Raw genomic sequence first — 19,467 nt, 5'->3', positions numbered from 1 at the left:
AAAACCATTTTTACACACTTAATCTGCTATATTTGTCCATGTCTTGTATGAATATCCATATTAGCATGGTATAACTGAGGTGTAGCCCTTAGTTGTTACCTTAGTAGAGTAAAGGTTTTGCTGTGGTGATTACACTTGACATTTACCTGTGGGCTCTTTAACCACACGGGTCTAAGAGATAGCACTGTTACTCATTGACCAGACACACAACCTACTATGAACAGCTTTACTGATCATCATGCAGCTGGTTAGCTCTGTCTACCACTCAGGAAATACACACCTCAGAAGGTAGACATCAAGTCAAGTTCTCTTACTAAACTATGTGGTTAAATAAGCTTTCTGATTATGAAATATCTTAAAACTTCAAAATGCCACTGACCATTAGCAGATACTTACGGAACTCCAAAGGCTGAAAAGGCTAACAATAAGCAAATTGAGTTGTTTTTTTTCGGACATACTCGTGATACCCCCTGCTTTCCCCCTCAGTGCAGTATCCTGTGGTGAGACCCGCAATGAGTCTGTGCCATAGGTATTTCTAATGAATGGGCTGGGCACACAGTGGACTGCTATGAGGGCCCTTTGCAATCTGCCATGGGGAAGCTCCTCTGCTGTCTCCCAGTTGGGGGGCACGGATTTTAATTATTCATACTTAATTACCTCTTACTCTGACAAGGCTTGCCGAGCCCAGCGTGCAAAAAGCTAACACACGTCTGGGAGGCTCTGGAATGAAATAAATAAATGAAACACCTAGTAATACCAATAGCAAAGAACATTATAGATTTGTTCTTTCTTCCTTTTTATAATTAAAACAAACAAAACAAAACCCAATTTTTTAACTGTACGTGTCAAATAAAAATGCACCCACAACTGCCTGGTTAAGGCCCACTGAACAGTCAGATAACAATTTCTGAGTCCACTCCAGATCGTGATGTCTTGAAGGATGAACGAAAGAACAGAAGAAGAAAATTGAAGATGGGTTGTAGAGAAGGTGGGGTAGAGAGTTGGAGGGGGTGAAGGGTAGACAGCCAAACACACACACATACACACTTACACACTCAGAGCTGCCTTGGGAGTGATTTTAATGACCACCGTCACAAAAGTGTCTGTCACTGATCTGAGCAAGAGGAGCCGAGAGGGAAGACACACACACACACATACACTCTCTCTCTCTCTGTCTCTCACACACACACACACACACGTTTGTGCCCAAAAGCAGACAAACACACTCGTGCTAACATAGAAAGCATCACACACTGGTCCTGATCACAGAGAGAGTTGGGAGACAGCCAGACACTCCACCACCTTGGAGAACCCTGACAGCTCAAATGGAATATAATTTACACATAGGGATTTTACATACGCACACACAGAACCAACATGCTTAAGGTCAACTCCTGTGCCCACTCACCCAAGCTCAAGGATTATCATGACCATTAAAATATTGATCACACATCAAAAGAAATAAAAAAAAGAAAAAAAGAAATCAGCAGCCCTGTGAAATGTATCCATTATACATTATTGTAGGGCAACTTTAACTATTAATGATTTCTCCACAACAGCGTAATTAATGAGCTGAGAAACTAATAGTGGCCCTGCTGGGAAAACAAAATTAGGCCCCGACAGCCTTCTTGCCTGCCTCGGACCCACGGACCCACATCATATCATGAATATCAGGAGTGGGGGGAGTGTAGGTCTCAGCATTACACGCGCACACACACTCACACAGACCGACACAGATTCTTTGTCTCTAATTAAACAAGGTGATTTGCATGCATGTAACAGGGATTAATATGGAAGGGGGAGGGGAGGATGGGGGATGACAGTGAGTGCAGAAGATGGTGAATGTGTGTTGAGTTGGAGAGATGTTAAAGGGGGTAGATGCTGCAGGGATTGAGCATGATGTATGATGACGTTATGAAATGACCTTCTGACTTCTAAATGTGTTCATGCAAAAACTATTTTATATTTAATTTAAAACAAAGAGTTTACTTAATTGCACTTTTTTGAAAGATTTTTGAGTGTATGACTAGGACTGATCACTCTCTGTGGTTCCTGGTTTGACTAGATGAGAAAAAACTTCATTCTATCACTGTGAAAAGGATCTGAGTATGGGGATATTGTGGATTTGCAGTGAGGCTTTAGGGACTAAAGCTGGGCTGAAAGGTTAAAGGCTGATTCTGTCTTCCACTCAGAATTCCCTTAACTTACTGTCTGAGAGCATGTCCACACAAACTCATGAATTTTAGCACACATACAGCAACACACACACACACATCCATAAATTCACAAACTGCCCAAACCAAAATCCTGTTCCTCTTCTCCGAAAAACTATCCAGTGCCCGATGTACACAATCTCTAACATGTACAAACATAAGCAAGCACACGTCCTTTACACACACAGTGTCTGTACACACACCTGCATGTAGCCCCTAATACACTCAAGCACACACACGCACAACCCTCGGCGTTTATATCCTCTGATTTATGGTTGTTTAATATACAGGAATATTAAGCACTCGTAGGTGAGGATCCCTGTCGGCCGCCAGCATATTAATGGGTCCCGCGGAGCCTTGCTGACACCCTGTTTGTCATGTCGGGGCCCCAGCCCCTGCTCCGGATGCGCCCTATCCCATGTACACACATGAATACCTATGATGCCTATGCATAAGTAATGGGACAGCTCCCTGGCTTCTACGCCAGGTACTGGGAGGCTGATGGAAGACAAATCAGAGCAAGAAAGATGGAGACAGGGAAATAAAAAGTGGAGGCAGAGGGACAGAGATGTAGAGAGGAATATATAAATATTCAGCTGGTGGCACTAATTTCAGAGGAACGGCTCTATGGAGGTTTTTAAATATTTAATTAATTAATCAATGATGATGGACTAATAGCATGTAAAATAGTTCTTAAAAATCATAATTGCTGCTAAAGTATTACACAAGGAAGATGAGTGAGCCTGCTCAGTAAAATCCATTAAAATGTAATAGAGAAAATAAAGTACAGATAGAAAGTTTCCAAATAAAAAATAAAAAAAAGCCATTTCTGGCTGACCAGCATGTTTGGTAGCTGACCAGCCAGGACTGTCTTCCACCTTTTCAACTAATATAATGCAGATCTTATAACTGGCTGGTGTCTGCACTGTTTTAAAAGATTAAGAGAGATGCCAAACTATACATATTATTGATAAAATATTCAGCATTTTATCAGTTAGTGAGAGAAGATGCATGTTGTTCTTTGTGTTTGCTAAATGAATGTTATTGTGCTGTCATCAACTTGGATCTTTCAAGAATATTCTTAAAAAATGTCATTTAACTAATTTGCCTTAATGGCACACAGTGTATCCAACCCCCCAGTATTCCAAATACAACTGTTACACTCTGTTTTTGAGATGGTGCTGAAGTGAAAGAAATATTAGGCAGTTCAGTGAAGCATATAATGCAAGGCAACTTCTAGCAAGCATAAAAGAAAATCATGCCGGTGGGAGCAGTTCCGATAGAGCACGCTTCATCAGCTGCAGTGAATGATGCACTAATGGGTCAAACCTTAATGGGATATAGCTTTTTATCTTTTACTCAATGAGTCAACTCCGGCTGAAATGCTGCAATGTATATCAACAAGCAAGGGTTTTACACATCATATGTGTTTGTGCAGTTAAATGAGAGTGTGGCTGTGAGGCTCCAATCACACAGGAATTTTAATTTTGAAAACCATGGCCTGACTGGGTCTGACTGGGACAACATTTTTATATGGCAGAAGCATGCAGAGGAGAATATGATATGTGTTCTGTTTTCTGTGTTGTGCAAGAGGTTGAAGTATTTTTGTTTTGTTATCTGTTCAAGATAATACAGTTTGCATGGTGCTGGGATGGGGTGATAGACATGTCACAACACTGTTTATGCCATTTCACCTTGTTTCACCACCCTCCCTACACTGTTACACATTACCAACACATAGACACACACAGATTCACTTCTTTACTGTTACCACCCTGAGCATAATTCAAACTGTAAACACTGTCCCATTGGTTGGCAAATAAGAAGGACGGAACAACACCGGAAAGCCAAAAGTAAATAGTAAAAAAAAACAGAAATTAGAGTGTGAGTCAGCTTTAAAGTTTTCCTTCGATTCCTTGTCCACATTTGGTTTCCATTCTATATCCTGAATTCACATGTTGCTGCAAGCTGCCGTGAAATTGAATGAAAAGATTGCAATCGCAAAGCACATGACCCTAAACCTCCTCTCCTCTTTTGTTGCTGTCAAATCACAGCTTCTCCCTCTTGCCCGTGGCATTCTAAACACCTTTTTTGGGCATCTCATAAATATACATAAATATATGTATGTGTCTGTGTGTGTCTGTGTGTGTGTGTGTGTGTGTGTGTGTGTGTGTGTGTGTGTGTGTGTGTGTGTGTGTGTGTGTGTGTGTGTGTGTGTGGTGAGGAGTGTCAGCCTTTCTGTATGAGAGGTCTTTACTGGTTGTGGCAGCAGTCGCCCTCTGGAGCTTTTGGCACGTGACAGAGCGCTGCAGGGCCTGTCTTGCCCCCGAGCTGAAAGCTAGCACCAGCTAAACAAATCAAACGCCCTCCCGTCCCCTCCTATGTCAGCTGGAAAATGACAGGCTGGGACATTCTGCCCAGCGGCCATTCACAATTAACAGCAATTAATTACACTGCGAGTGGCGGGTAAAGGGAGAAGCCTCTGGTCAGATTTTAGCTTGGCTGTCTTCACTTCATCTTCACACTACCAGGCTCTTTATTCTTTTACATATCCACATTATTCAGCTGTAATTTCGGGGTTCTGAGGAGTTTTAATTTAGTTTAGGTTACAAATGTGTAAATTCTATTTCAATGAGGCAGAAATTGTATAAATAACATAACACCTGTTCTTTCTAAAAGTAATGCGCACCGTTGTAAAATGATAACAGAGTAATTCAACCTCCTGTTTAACAGAAATAATAACTATTACCTTAAGCTTTTAAACACTCTGTTTTAAACTTATTAAAAGATGGCCTTCAGGTCATTTTATTCACTCTGAAATTAGTGATTTTAGAGCGAGACTTGTCAACTAATGTGTGGGAAAATAATTGATTTTAAATATTATCTTTGAACATCGGTAGAACATTTTTTGCCCTGCTGTCCTGTCACTTTTGGATAGTCGTGTTTGAACAAGCTTCTGAGCCACGTTCAAATTAAACAAAGAGGCCTCGAAATGGCCGGCCAAAAGTATCATCATTACCATTCTCACCCTGCTGCCAAGTTTAATATTTTATCTATTACTCTGTCTGGCAAGTTTAAGTGCACGGCAGCTACCAGATAGCCCCCAACTCCCCCTGACCCCATCTCAAATACTAATAATCAGTGCTAGATTTCAGCGCTTTGGCAGAAAGGATTGTCCTCACAAGGTATACATTCTGGAGCACAACAATTACTGGGAGGTTCATTGTTAAATGATTAAATAAACATAATCTATTTCCATACAAGCAATCACTTTGTCAGAACAGGTATTCACCTTTTCGGTGGCAAACGTCTCAATTTAGATGGAAACTATTCACATGCAAATCGATCATGGGAGAATATTTTCACCCTGAGTTTCAAAATGTGCTACAATTAACTGTGTTCGATCGTAAATTAATGGAAAAAGACTTGGTCTGGCAGTTCACTACAACTCTGGTACAAGTTTTAATGCACCTCTTTGGAAATCTAGAAGCGGTCACCCTCCAATTTTAGCTGCTCCATGTTATAATTTTTTCCTTCCCAACTTTCAGAAACAGTAATTGCAAACAGGCATCATATCTCGAAAAATACATGATGCGGCACACAAAATGGTGTAACGCTGTCTGCTTTTCCACTCCGGCAGATGTAAACTGTAACTTATAGGTAACATTTTAGTAAGTGGGGTTTACTATGAAACCCTAAAATGATGCTCCAGTAATATGATACATGCCAGTGTGTCACTCATATGGTCACTTTTCTCTTCTATTATTATTTTTACTTTAGAAATTTTAAGTTCATTTTGCTACTAATGCTTATTTAGTGATGTTTTTATTGCGTAAACTTTTATGTTAATTCAGCATTTTTTTAAACAGTAACATTGCTACTTTTACTCAAATAAAGGATGTTAATCCTTGAAATCCTGAATCGTCTACTGCACAGTCGCATGCTACAGTAACAGACACTTGTTTTAGAGCCCTTGAGCAACACATCACAGTGTATTTTTCCAAACTTTTTACAGCTACACATTATTTACCAGTTACTTTTATACACAACATGTTCAATTACAAAATCACAATACCAGCAAAACCTCTGATTTCTAGTCATTTTTTTCATTTCCAAACACCTGAGCTATAAAAATGTGAACATGCAGCTGTACCTTCTAACTTCATGCCGACGGTGAGGCACTTTTGGAAGCGGCAGTATGGGCAGCGCTTCCTCTGGGTCTTGTCAATCTGGCAGCTCTGGTTCTCTATACATGTGTAGCGCTTGTTGTTCTGGACGGTGCGCTTGAAGAAGCCCTGTGGAGAGAACCAATTAAGACGTCAACCTGCTTGACCCCTGCAATGTGATGGTAATTGGCCCATTCACGCTCCCAAACAGATGGAGAGGGACAAGCTTAATGAATACACACACACACACACACAGAATTTTGAAAGCTATACTTCAATTGATGTTGGGATGCTTTATAGACCCACACATGCAGGACATAAAGCAGAGCATGAATACACATTTTTACAAACAAATATGAATATTTATGCCAATTTTTAAAATTATTTATAAACTTTATAAGCATTTACATTATTCCATTATTGTTATAAAATTCTCCAGATATCCAGTTCACTCACTGTTTCACTAGTTTATAAAGGGTAAAACACCTAATTTGAGTCCTCTCGAAATTACATCACTATTCTCAATATTCTCTACTTGCGTTAAAGGCAAAAAAATGTACAGGGAAAGCATTTTTTTCAACTCTCCACTTAATTATTAAAAATATTTGAGCAGAAGTCCAGAAATCCAATAACTTATATCCATATTTCACAGTTCCGGGATTACAGACATTCATACCTGCAACGTGGAATTAATTATTGGCAGCAGCAGTGAAAATGAAACGAGGGGAAGATGGTGTTAACGAATTCTAGATCCATAACCTAGGAGGGGAATCCTTAAACCTGCTCTTTAAAAAAAAATAAAAATGAAATAGAACATGCTGCTGTCAATATCCTACCAAACACAAATTTAATTGACAATCTGCATTCCTTGATTTGTTCCAAAAAAATAAATAAAAAAAAAAAAAAAAGCCAACTGCACTCGGTTTTGGATTATTGACTTCTCTGTGCTAAAAAAATCCATGCTTCAGAGAGAAATTTGTCTTTTCATTTAACACACAACATGTGCAATAAATATTCGACCCAAACTAGATTCTAACATTCTTTTAAAACCACACAGTGTCACTTATAGAAAGTTAGTGGACAACATCTCACTGAAAAGCTTTCATTTGACCTGCAGTTCAAAAACAATAAAATAAAAACCACACTCGTCAAACTTCATTTTTATTCATAAAGGCTTTGCTGCAAGCAACTTTCGCCTGTTTCTGTTTCCAAAAAGTGTCACAAATGATCAGAAAATAAAAAAATCATAATCTGAAACTGTAAACTAGCTGCAAAACATTAGTACAAACCATGTCCAAGCTGAATTGGATAAAATATCATTCCTGACATTAGACACTAGTAGTACTCTCTCTGCACAAAAACCAGCAACCAGGAAACGGCTTTTACAATATGTTAATAATGATGGAAGTCCAACAAAGTAGCAGGAAAAATACGATTAACCTAAGCACTTTATCTCCTCCGATCCCTCTCCTCTGTACCTCTTTACTCTAATATGTGTTCTGCCTAACTTTGGAGTAAACCTTTCAGCTTAAAATTCTGTGCTGGTATTTATCTTCCCTTAACTGTTGCACATGGTAAATAGGCCATTTGTGCACAATAGCTCTGACAGAAACCTACTAGTGACCTATAGTGTAAGGTTTCACTCACTGTGTGTGTGTGTGTGTGTGTGTGTGTGTGTGTGTGTGTGTGTGTGTGTGTGTGTGTGTGTGTGTGTGTGTGTGTGTGTGTGTGTGAGGGGGGGATTATGACCAGGTTAAAGAATGTTGTGTGTCTCACTTTATGTATGTGCTCTCTTCCTGACACCCAAACTTGGCAAAGCCAATCAAACCAAACAGTGACCCTGTAAACCAATGGATCCTATTTACCACTGTATTCTGGGGTGGAGGGGTATATGTAATGGAGGGGTATAGAATTAGACAGTGCAACAAGGCCGGGGAGGGTAGCTGCAAATAAAGGAGGGTTCCATGTAAAAACTCGCTACAAATAAAGACACATAACATGTTACACTATGAGAATGTTGCTGTGTCTTGTAGCACATTGGAAAATCTGAAACTTTTTATTTTAACACTAAAAAGTGAGGAAACAATGCAACTGCAGAATTTTTCACCTCTGATGTGCCCGGGGAGGAGCCTTCATTACACTTGAGACAGACTACACTGCATGGCTGAAAGTGAATGCTTAATGCAAATATGAGCCTGTAATATGTCAATTCAGCTCTGATGATCTTTCTTTTTCTGAATGCATTGCCTGCATTATAGATATAATCAATTAAAAGTACAATGAGGGTACACAGCGTCCTTTTAAGACACCTCGTCACCTGCATCCTGCATGCAAACATGCTCACAAACACACACACACACACACCAGCATATCTGCTAAATTGGGAAATGTGTTTGTGGATTGGCTCTCCAACACTAGCCTACGCTGAGGCTGAAAAGCAGCAGATTCCACTGACGTCTCCCTTCAAGCAAGTGCTTAGCATTTCAAGGTCATAATATGGGATAAAATCTATAACATCTGCTTTGAATAATGACCACATAAGCAAGAAATGTGCACTGCTGCATCAATACTGTGAGCTGCAATTTTACACTGAATAGTGTTAACACACAGACATTTGTCTTAGCTTAATTTTGTGTTGACAGATTTACTGTACTAAAAAAAATGGGGGGTAGTGCCTATTAGCTCCGTGTTGAGGACAACAGTGGATATAGGCAGAAAGGGATAAATAGGTTGTTGAGGGAGCTCAGATTAATGGCACCAACTGTGTGCTTCGCAGTAGTCTCATTATTATGTTGCCTATGGAAACTTTTTGCAACCTCACAATGTTGCAGTGCTCTTAATGAACTTGTGATGAGAGTTTTACACAAGAGGACGCAGGCTTATACAAACAGATCTATTATTGCTGTGTACTTTGCTTCCTGGGTTAAACCATCCTCCTCCCCTGCCTCCTGTGTTCGGTGGTTGCAAAAATGACAAAACTCCATGGCATGCGTTCGAACTTGTGTTTCATTTCCAAGTCGTTCGCCACATTACAAAACTGTCTGACACGCACAGGAAAGGTTTGTAAGAACAACTGTCACAACAATACTTGATCCTTAGCCTATTCACAGTTGGATGTCCGGTAATGTTTATGAGTAGGAGCTGAATCTTTACTTGAATGTCGACTGAGTGCCTAGCATGCAAAAATGCCACTGCAAAAAAATGCATTTCCACAGATGATCAGAGAGGTTAAGTCACTGAAATAAGGCAGCCACACAGAAATAGAAGTTAGGCTATTATATTACTATGAATGGCGTGTATTTTTAAACTGCCATGTACCGACTTTACAACTGTATCTGTAATATTCAGGTCAAATAAAGATATTTGAAGAAATAAAACTCTTAAAGGGTATATTTAGCCTGTCTACCTTGACAACTGAATACAGTAAATACAGCTACAGGTGATAATAATGCAATCAAAGTACTGTCAACCCACTATAAACCCAATACTGACAGGCTCTAAAGCATTACAGGAACTTTATAATGATACCTTCAGTTCAATGGCTATAAATAACTGTGGCCTCCCTGACAAAGTGAATTTTTTGGGAGTGTTTTACAAATCAGAGCAGATAGGCTACGGTAAGTCACATTTTGTGCCTGCGGAAATATTGTTTTTAGCATTTCTGCATGAGTGTACTAACCTTGCAGCTCTCGCAGGTCAGGAGTCCGTAGTGATACCCAGAAACCTTGTCTCCGCACACGGGACACATCTCGTCCAAGTCTTCGTCATAAGAGTAGTCCATCATTTTTAACTGGGGGGCTGCGTTGGAGACACGGACACACAGATGAAAGTCTATTACAGTGAAATCTTTTTACCAAAAGCCCACTTCCATCCATCAAGATGAACCACAGGGAATCACGCGACGAAAATGAATGAGGTCTCTTTTCCGTGTTCTTCTTTTCTTTTCTTTTTTTTAGGTTGGAGATGTGTGCATAGATTTTGGAATGACTTAAAAGGGCGCAACCATCTATATCTCCTTCTCGGCGTCATCTCCTCTCCAGTCGTTGCAGACAGGAGCCAAAAATTATACACACATATATTACATACACACACACACACACATATGTATATAAAATGTTAAAGACACTCATGAAAGTGAGACTCATAAATATGCATGCATCTAAGTCGTGAAATCGCTGGGGGAAATGCAGAGATATTACGGATTGGATGAGAAAACTGTTACCGCCCACAGACAAATAGAGACACACAGAGAAGCCCTTATCTCTGCAGGCGAGGAAAAAACATCCAAAACCAAATTGAACCAACATTATTTTTCCCCGTCGAAGAATCACCCGCAAGGCCAGTGGCTATAGTTTCGTTAATGCTTGATGCTTGTGCGTTTTTCTTTGACAAAAAATAAAATAAAAAAATCAACTCAACATTTATATTGTCTTTTAATTCAAGAGCTGATTCTGCTGCTCTTTCAGAATGAAGAGTATAAACAAGCTAATTACTTCAGTGACAAAACATCAGGAGCGAGTAGAATCTTGGCCTATTTGTCACACTTGCGACTGTACACACACACACACACGCGCGCGCGATCTACTGAGCGATCATAGCGCTGTACTTGGTGTAGCCCCCTTTTTGCTTTGTGTATTAGAAAAACTTACATTGATAAGAGTGGCAGCGCTACGCAAACAGCCAGGCTGACATTTACAACAGTTACAACAGCATTTATGGTTCTAATCATAAAAAGCAGCCAAGATCAAACAGGAAACCTCAGTGGATGTGGCTGTAAAAGTGGAAATATTTTGTCAACTAGACGCCTTCCAAGGCCTCCACACACACACATTGCTGTTCTACTTCAAAATCCACTCATCTGCTCAGTGAGACCTTTTAATTAGACATGATTTCTGGTTTGTTAAAGCGCTGCCCTGCTGGGATCCGCGCTGCATTTTGCAGCTGAAGCAACAAGTTCCACCGAGCCGCTTTTTTTTTTTTTCATTTCAATTTTTGCAGAAGCTTAAAGCAGAGTCAGTTTCTGAACTTTCTTCTCATTGAAAGCGCACGAGGGAGATGATTTGTAGGCCCCGTTCTCATGACGCACGACAGCTGCAGATTTAGACACATTTACTTAAAGAAAATAAACATGATCGTGACATTGGTCGCAGTTAAGAAATGGAGGGAAGCCGTGCAATATAAGAAAAACAGTACCTTCAGTTGGAAATGTTCCTAAGAGCACAAATATAAAGTATTTGGAGGAAAAAAGTTTGTCTTTCAGCGTTTTGGACATGCCTTTCTCCTTTCAAACTGCACACTTTATGTTGCAGCTTTATGTGAACCACTAGGTCACATTTTGAGATTCTATAACATCATATTAAGTTAGGTTGGTATTGCACAAAAAAAAAAAAAATAGAAAAATAGTAAATCGAGGTTAGCTGGCCCGTCTTGCAGCAGCCTTGCAACAGTCGGAGAAGTGTGTAGATAGCATTGCTTTAGAAGATGCAGAAACGCCCCGTCTCTCACCTGCTGGGTCTCACCTCGGTGCCACTTTGCTCATGTAATTTGCAGGAAGCTACAGCGTTTGTCAAAAAACGCGGAGAAATCCTCTTTCAGCCCGTGTGTAAACGCTGATAACGTGCTCTCTAACAAGCCACTCCCGCCTTATATTAGTTATCAGGTCCCATAAACCCAGATCGGGTAATTGATTTCCCGCTTATATAGTTGCGGAATGACACGAGGAGAGTGATGGGGGAGCGTGGGTTTATTTTGACGGAAGAGTCAGCTGCTTTACCTGTACTTTGTAGAAGCCATGTTGCAATAAAAAAAACAACAATTTAAATAAATGTGCCCAATTTGAACAGGTACAGGTGTCCGGACATTTTTTCCTCAAACAAAGCTGCACATTTTTATAATCGTAAAGCCAATTTCGCATTTTTAAAATATCTCTGCTGTTTTAGCAATAGTGGGAAAAAAACATATAAAAACAAAAATGCACACATGGGTAGGCTCTGGCATCCTAAAAAAAACAATATTTGGTGCGCATACTTATTTCCTCACTGTTTTAGAAGTCATTCAGTTTTAGGCCAGAAAACAAATCACAAAACAGAAATCCCAACACCACAAAAACACAATTTAACCTAAATTTATTTCTCATTCATTTAGGATAATTTTACTATTTATATATTGTAACAATTGGGTAGGTTTTAATAGGTTTAGTAAACTGCAGTTAATAGCTGGCCCGAGGTCAAATATTTTGGTTCGGGCACTAAATCAAACCATTAGTTTTATTTATTTTTTTCTTTCTTTTTTGGGAAATTGGCAACAGCTCTGACCGAACTAGCTTCATATACGGAACAAATTACGATTTAATTCTGCTTATTAGTCACACTGCTAAGACTAAGTCAACTGGTTCATTATAAAATTATATAAATGACAAAGTTAAATACACAAAGCTCTGCATTGCCTCAGATTTTAAACACTAGTTGAGCATGACTGACAGCTGGATATAATCAGTGACCGCAGATCAGACTGAAAAATTAGCCCAAATCTACATATATAATGTTTAATATTGTGAAGATTAGGACAATATAGCAAGACGTCTGTTTGAAAACACATTTCAATAGCCAGGCAGACGTTTACGACTTTAACACTTTGATCGTAAAATGCCTGTCATCAGTTAGTGGCCTCATTTATTTTGGTAAATGTACATGAGCGTGTTGGGAAGTTTTGGTAAAATGGAGGTTCGCACCGAGAACTTCCAGTGCGATAACGCTGTTAAGAAGTCAGCGTACAGGGACGGGTTATGATTTTTGTGATCTAAAAGGATTTTCAAAAAATGACAACTCTTACCTTGCATGTTCCTTGGCATGTGTCCCTGTTCCCCATACGATCGAGAGAGTCCAAGGGATTCAGTCTCGACTTTGGGCAGCATGACAGCGCTGCCGGCCTGAGCTGGAGACTCCGCACCGCTCGGCGGGACGCCTGGATGTGAGAGGCAAACGATCCCAAACGCACCTCAAAGTGTCCCAGATGTCTTTTTTTTATTAGCAATTTCTAACTTTCTGTCTCTGTCTGTCTTCCAATTACCGAAGCATGACCTGAATATGAAGCCTGAGTCAAACCGCCGTACTGCACAAACGGTCTTGGTCTGCTGTGGATTCAACGTTACAAATGTAATTTCTCAAAAGCGCATATGCGCAAACACGTAAAAAGCAGGCAAAGCACCGACGATGACTTCTTTCGATGCCTATTCACGAGCACTTGTGCGCTGGGCTCGTCAATCAGTCTCTCGCTCAAACGCGAAAACCGCACAGCGTCCGAAATGAAAGACGAGTAAGTTTTCCTTCAGCTTTTCCAAAAGTCTTTCAGCGCGTCACTCATTAACGTGGACTGTCAGTGAAACTTTAAGCCTTCAGCAGACGACTACGCGCCACCGGGGCCGCTTTCTCCTGTGCGTAAACTCGGATTTTGGCGTGTCGGTCGGACCGTCTGAAGATGTGGAGACCTGTCCTCCTCCTTCTCCTCGCGGCTTTGTTTACTCGCCTTTCTCCAATCCGGGGCGCATGCGGTCGTCTGACATCATCCTCTCCCGGTCCAATCAGACGAGGAGACCGGGAAATATCGCCTCAAAACCTTCCAGTTCAATCTCTCTTAAATCTCAGCTGTTTAATCCCTTTAATGATGGACTTTAAAAGCGGAGGGAGAACAAGGAAATCAAGCGAGGTGATGCAACTGTGTATGAGAACAGACTCCCCTTCGGAGTGCAAAGGCAGCGCGCAAAGGTATGTGGGTTGGAGCGTGTTATAATAGGAACATATTACAGCACAAACGCAGGAGGGTACGCACGCTTCTATAATGTAAACCTTTCTGCTAAAACTCTTAATCGTTACATATCTGTTCCATAAAATTTATTATGGTGTTTAATTATCCCCATTAATCAGCCTTGGTATCATGTTCTCAGCATCTGTGGCCATTTAGTACAATTTCACTTTAATGATCCCTCCATAATTAAAATATCATAAAGTCTAATCAACCATTTCTCTTTCATTTTTTCTCTTTTTTCTTTCTCTTTCTTTCTTTCTTTCTAACTGGTCTATCCCTCTCTTTTATAATGCAGGTGAAGGACAAAGTAAATTCTGCATTATGCCCATCAATATTTAAAATATGTAAAATAACCTGCCGTAGCATTAGTAGCTTTTGGGTTTGTTTGTTCAATTTTGTGGAAAATGTGAGTAGCGCCGGCCTCAGGCTTAAAATGGCCTTTATTTTCGGATCAAACCACCCCCCTTACGCAATAAATTATACCTTTGCTTCTGAATTATTATCAGTAATTGGTTGAGTAGGGATCAATTAGTGGTCTGACGTAAGACTCGGGCTATTTAGCCAATTCCAAATTAAATACACAAAGACAAAAATAATTATGGCGCTGTGTCCCAGTAATGCGCCCCGCCACCCGCTCTAACACACAAGCACAGATAGAAACACATTTATTTTACTTCACACAAACACAGTGATTTCTTATTATCGCTGAAGCCACTGAGGATGAGCATCGAGAGACAATGAAATGTCCTTGAAATGTCAAGGGGCAGACTGCCAGACACACCTAAAGGGGTTGCATAGGGCGCGCCACACACACACACACACACGTCTTCCATCTTTTGAAATAATCACAGAATAACATGTCACACATAAAATGCAATATGCACCTATGACACCGCTGTTGTAGCAATATAATAAAATGTACCACCAAGCAGTAAAGGAAATACAAACTTACAAATCCTAAAATTAGTTTTTTAGCTAGTTTGTTTTCACACACACACACACACACACACACACAAATCCCCTACGCATGTTTACTTCCTTTTATTTCTATGATTTATGGGAGCAGTATAAAATTCCGTAGTGAAATACTTACTAAATCAGCTGTATTCCTTTCTCTGGAAGATTATTTATAGCATACTATCACGTTTCTCTTCCGCTGCAACCGGCCTTATCTTCTCAAAGTTTCAATAAACATTAACATTTGCCATATTATGGCCATATTTGCATCTGCAGAGCAAATATGGCCACATTATTTAGAACATGACAGAATAAACAGGCAAAACTACAGTCTTTGTATATACAACCTGTTGCATTCAACCTTACTTTCACCAGTTAGCATGCGCTCCAGACGAACATGCTTTATGTATGAAGTTTTAATAATCCAGCGCACGGATTATCACCGAGGGACCCCTAAAAGTAACAGAAATACCCTGCGTTATGTAACCTTTAAAAATCCTAATAGAGAAGTTGTTTCAGCCATTGCAATACAAATTGGTTTCTAAAACGTTATATGACAATTGATACGTTAGCTACAAGACATTATCAGTTAAGTCTGTTACAGGTAACTTGCTTGTACTGCAAATACAGTATACGTTGTTTACACAAAAGGCAACACACACACATGCACGCACGTACACACACCCAGACACACATTATTAATATTACTTTTACAGACCCCAAACGCAGCTGTTTCTTTAAGGCTTCTTTACTAGAAATGTTTCCCTTCACCCCTGTTGAATATTTTCTAGTGTCATTGTGGGGTGCAGCAACGACATTTTAATAAGTTATAATTAAATACACAAAACAATGAAATACATAAAACTTATTATGTATACATTGAGTTCTGACAACTACACCTTCCTACTGTTTTGTCTTTTATTGATAATTACATTCCCATACAGACGCGTATATTTTTATCATGATTTGTTGACCAGCGCATCAACCGCAACTGTTAAAAGGATGCAAGAGGCTCCACCAATCAGCAACAGACATATACTAGTCGCTTTTGATTGGTTAAAGCCGGGTTACTTACAGGCCATGGTGGGCGGAGTCACAGGGTGACAAGGAATTGGACAAGCAGGGGCTGGACAGTGAGAGGGGGGTTGCAGGTTAGGTTATAAAATGACACACTGATAGGACAGACTGATAAGACCTTCTCTGGCAAGATAGCACTGCTGGAATGATTAACCTGTGTGGAGGGAGAGTGAGAGAGAGGGTGCAGTGGTAAAAGGCAATGAGGGACAGAGGAAATAGAAGAGGTTAAAAGACAGTTCAAAAAAGGATGACCACAAAGACGAAAAAAAAAAAAACAGAGAAAGAAAGAGAGAAGAAAAGAGGAAAGGGAGGGAGGGAGCAAGAGAGTGTGACCCAGGTATGCAAGTGGGCTTTTATTGCCATGGAGTTTTATAGTTTGCAGTTTGAGGTGGTAAAAGTAACATCTAACGAAAGGCCGACAATATGACTCAAACTTTGGACTAATCTTCAGCCACATCACACTTCCAACTTTGGATTTATCTGATTGGCACACACACACACACACACACACACACACACACTCAAACACACACACACCCACTCTTGCAGCTTCCAATGCTGTTGGCACTAAAACCGAACTTGGCTCTGTGTGTATAGTATATGCGTATACATTTTTGCTCATGAATGAGTGTAAGGCTGCATGTCTTTCCTGATTTAATAACAATAGCCTTGAAATTGCACAGCAGCTCACACACTAACATTGTTAAATTAAAATCAACGCTCACTTGTTGCTCACAACCAGGAAATCTCCCCTCCACTCCCTCATCAACACACATGTTTACGCACCTAAAAATATAGCCAACGACAGCTCATAAAACAAAACAAAGACAGTGGAGGAACCAAACCTATAATACGGCCTCTGTAGTGAACTCAAAGTAAATAATAACATTAGCTGCATTTAAACTGTAAACACAAGACTGACAAATTGCCTTCTTATTAAGATGTTACTACATCTGGCTGACGATGATCAACATCTTTTTTCTTTTTCTTGTCTTTTTTTTTTTGGAATCACATGTTTGCCCAGCCAGTGAATTTAAGTCCAACTTTCACTCTCCTTCTAACTTTATTTTGGTCTCCACCAGCTCCTCAGGGAAGTGTTTGACTCTTAATTTCTTTAATGCTGCACTATCTTTCCCAGCATTGTTGCACTGTTCTGCCAAGAACAGTTGCCTGGTGAGGTTTCAAATGTAGGTGATGATAGAGACAAGAAATGACCTGAAAGATACTTAAGGATGTAGGGGGGACTGTTGCTTGTTGCATAAATGTCTGTCATAAATCTAAATGATATTAGCCTCCAGTCTGGAATGTGCTTTTTCCTGGAAAAATCTTTTTTCATTTTATGAAGAGGACTACATCTAATACAAAAACTGCACTGCAAACACCATCTGGTAAGGTATGGAATCTACACAGCTATTCTGCAGGTCTCAGGCATACTGTAGCTGGTCAAACCTCTGTTTTGTTTCTTCCAACGCCATAACCAGTTTTTTGTTGCAACAAAGCGTATGACAGAACTTTATTGCAAAGCATGTTGATCAAATTACCGTTTTAAAATGCAAAAGTTCTATGACAACACAAACAAAAATTACAGTTAAATGATCAACTTCAATGAGACCAAAATGAGTCAGCTGCAGGTGAGAAGCATTTACATTAGTCTTACTCGACATGTGCTGGCATTAAGATTGATCAGCTGTAAGGAATAAAAAGGTCTTAATCTTAATCTCTCGTTTCTAATTGCCATGCTCTAATTCCTTAATATCTCATATTTCTTTGACTTTCTATTGTGCAGCAGGTCAACTGCTGTTACCTGCTGGTCTGTAGATGTTGACAGTCAATGGGTGATTGGAGGAAACTGAGTCTGTCAACAGCAAGTGTTGACATTTGGACTTAAGAGATAAAACTCACCAGGGATCAAACAAAGACGGGGCCTTTTGACTGAAGACAGGAGTGTGCGTTTGTGTGTGCATGCATGTTTGTGTGAAGAGGTTTCAGTGTTGCAAGTTTGCTGCTGACAACCTAAAGTGGAAGGACGCAGATATTGTTCGAGGGGTTTGGTAATCTCCATGTCAAGCGGCCGAGAAAACATAAAAGTGAGGTGAGCTGGGCACATGTTCATACACGTTTTAATGATTTATAGCTCTACAAAACTAAAAAGAGGGATATAAATATTCAATGATAAACATGAATTCTGAATATTTTCAAGCTTGGTTGGCATCCACATGCTCAGATGTGATTTCCCACAGAAACACAACGTATCAACACAAATTTAAAGAATACTGGAAAAACTGGCCAAAAATTTAAAAAGCCTACTGCATGTGTTGTATTTGTAGGTTTGACGACAATAGTTGAAAGACTTACATGTGAGTTACATATGTTCAGCCCTTAGCCATGTTATATGTCTTTGGTTGATTTCTGAACAACACAGAACAGGAAGAAGGTGCCACTTTTCCAATCCAATTGATTATTGATCTTGTTCTACAATCAACATCTCCTGAAAAACATCAGCAAAACCAATCCTGATAAATAAAAGCTTGGTCTTTGCTCCAGGGGGTTACAGGTTTTAGGGGAACTGTGTTAAATCGTTAATGGTTCTTACAGCACTGAGTAATTAATGTGTCAGTGTCTTAATGTTGTCTGAAACGTCCTTACTTTTGAAATGGTTTGGACTGTGGCAGAGTAGCTTAAGCCTCAGCATATCCAAGTGTCTGATAAAATGTCAATCAAATTGGAGGTAGGAATGAAAAAAGACAATGTAAAGACAACAGAAAAAGGACATTTTCAGAGGGTGGGAGCGAGGGAGGAGTCTACTCTGGTAATGTTTCTAACAGAAAAAGGGAAGAGGAGAAAAAAAGATGAAAGAAGAAGATCTACATAGAGCTAAATGACCCAGTAACATCCCTGAAAGAAGGAGTGGGCAAGGTGGGGGTGGGGTTGAATGCAAAGGAAAAGCATAAAATTGAGGAGAGATGAAAGTTCCAGGGGTTACAAGTCCACCAATTTGTCCAACATGACGAAGAAGAGGATGCAGGTTTGCAATTTTTTTCAAACATTTTGATGCAAATAAATGTGCAGAGGTTTGTCCATCAGTGCGGAGCTCATACACAAACTAGTGACAAAACCAATTCTGATTCTTCCATACAACCTGCTAAAATTCAGTTTAGCTCTGTCTGAGATTTTAGATTTTTTTGATGTGCTGGACAGCCGTCTCCTCCCCCACCATATATCACCAAATGAGGATAATCAGGCTGCAAAGT

At 39.9% G+C, this 19,467-nt stretch overlaps 1 protein-coding gene and 1 long non-coding RNA gene across 4 annotated transcripts in view; one reads left to right on the top strand and one right to left on the bottom strand.

Annotated features, from left to right (window-relative positions):
* Window positions 1-14,010, bottom strand: part of nr5a2 (nuclear receptor subfamily 5, group A, member 2) — a 62,684-nt gene extending 48,674 nt beyond the window's left edge. The window contains exons 1-3 of one of the 3 annotated variants that reach the window (XM_067512397.1): window positions 13,211-14,010; window positions 10,059-10,177; window positions 6,367-6,508 (exon numbers count right to left, since the gene is read on the bottom strand). In XM_067512397.1, the coding sequence (XP_067368498.1) occupies window positions 6,367-6,508; window positions 10,059-10,177; window positions 13,211-13,292 (343 nt within the window). In that variant the 5' untranslated portion in view covers window positions 13,293-14,010. Of the gene's footprint in view, window positions 1-6,366; window positions 6,509-10,058; window positions 10,178-11,884; window positions 12,016-13,210 lie in introns of those variants that run through there. The other 2 variants (XM_067512395.1, XM_067512396.1) reach the window with 2 other exon arrangements.
* The window catches only part of LOC137131315 (uncharacterized), a 31,296-nt gene continuing 25,832 nt past the window's right edge, over window positions 14,004-19,467 (top strand). The window contains exon 1 of the long non-coding RNA XR_010914980.1: window positions 14,004-14,142. This is a non-coding gene — a long non-coding RNA (uncharacterized lncRNA). The remainder of the gene's footprint in view (window positions 14,143-19,467) is intronic.

This window comes from Channa argus, chromosome 8, assembly GCF_033026475.1.
Source record: "Channa argus isolate prfri chromosome 8, Channa argus male v1.0, whole genome shotgun sequence".
Lineage (NCBI taxonomy): Eukaryota > Metazoa > Chordata > Actinopteri > Anabantiformes > Channidae > Channa > Channa argus.
This window is presented reverse-complemented; position numbering and strand designations above follow the sequence as displayed.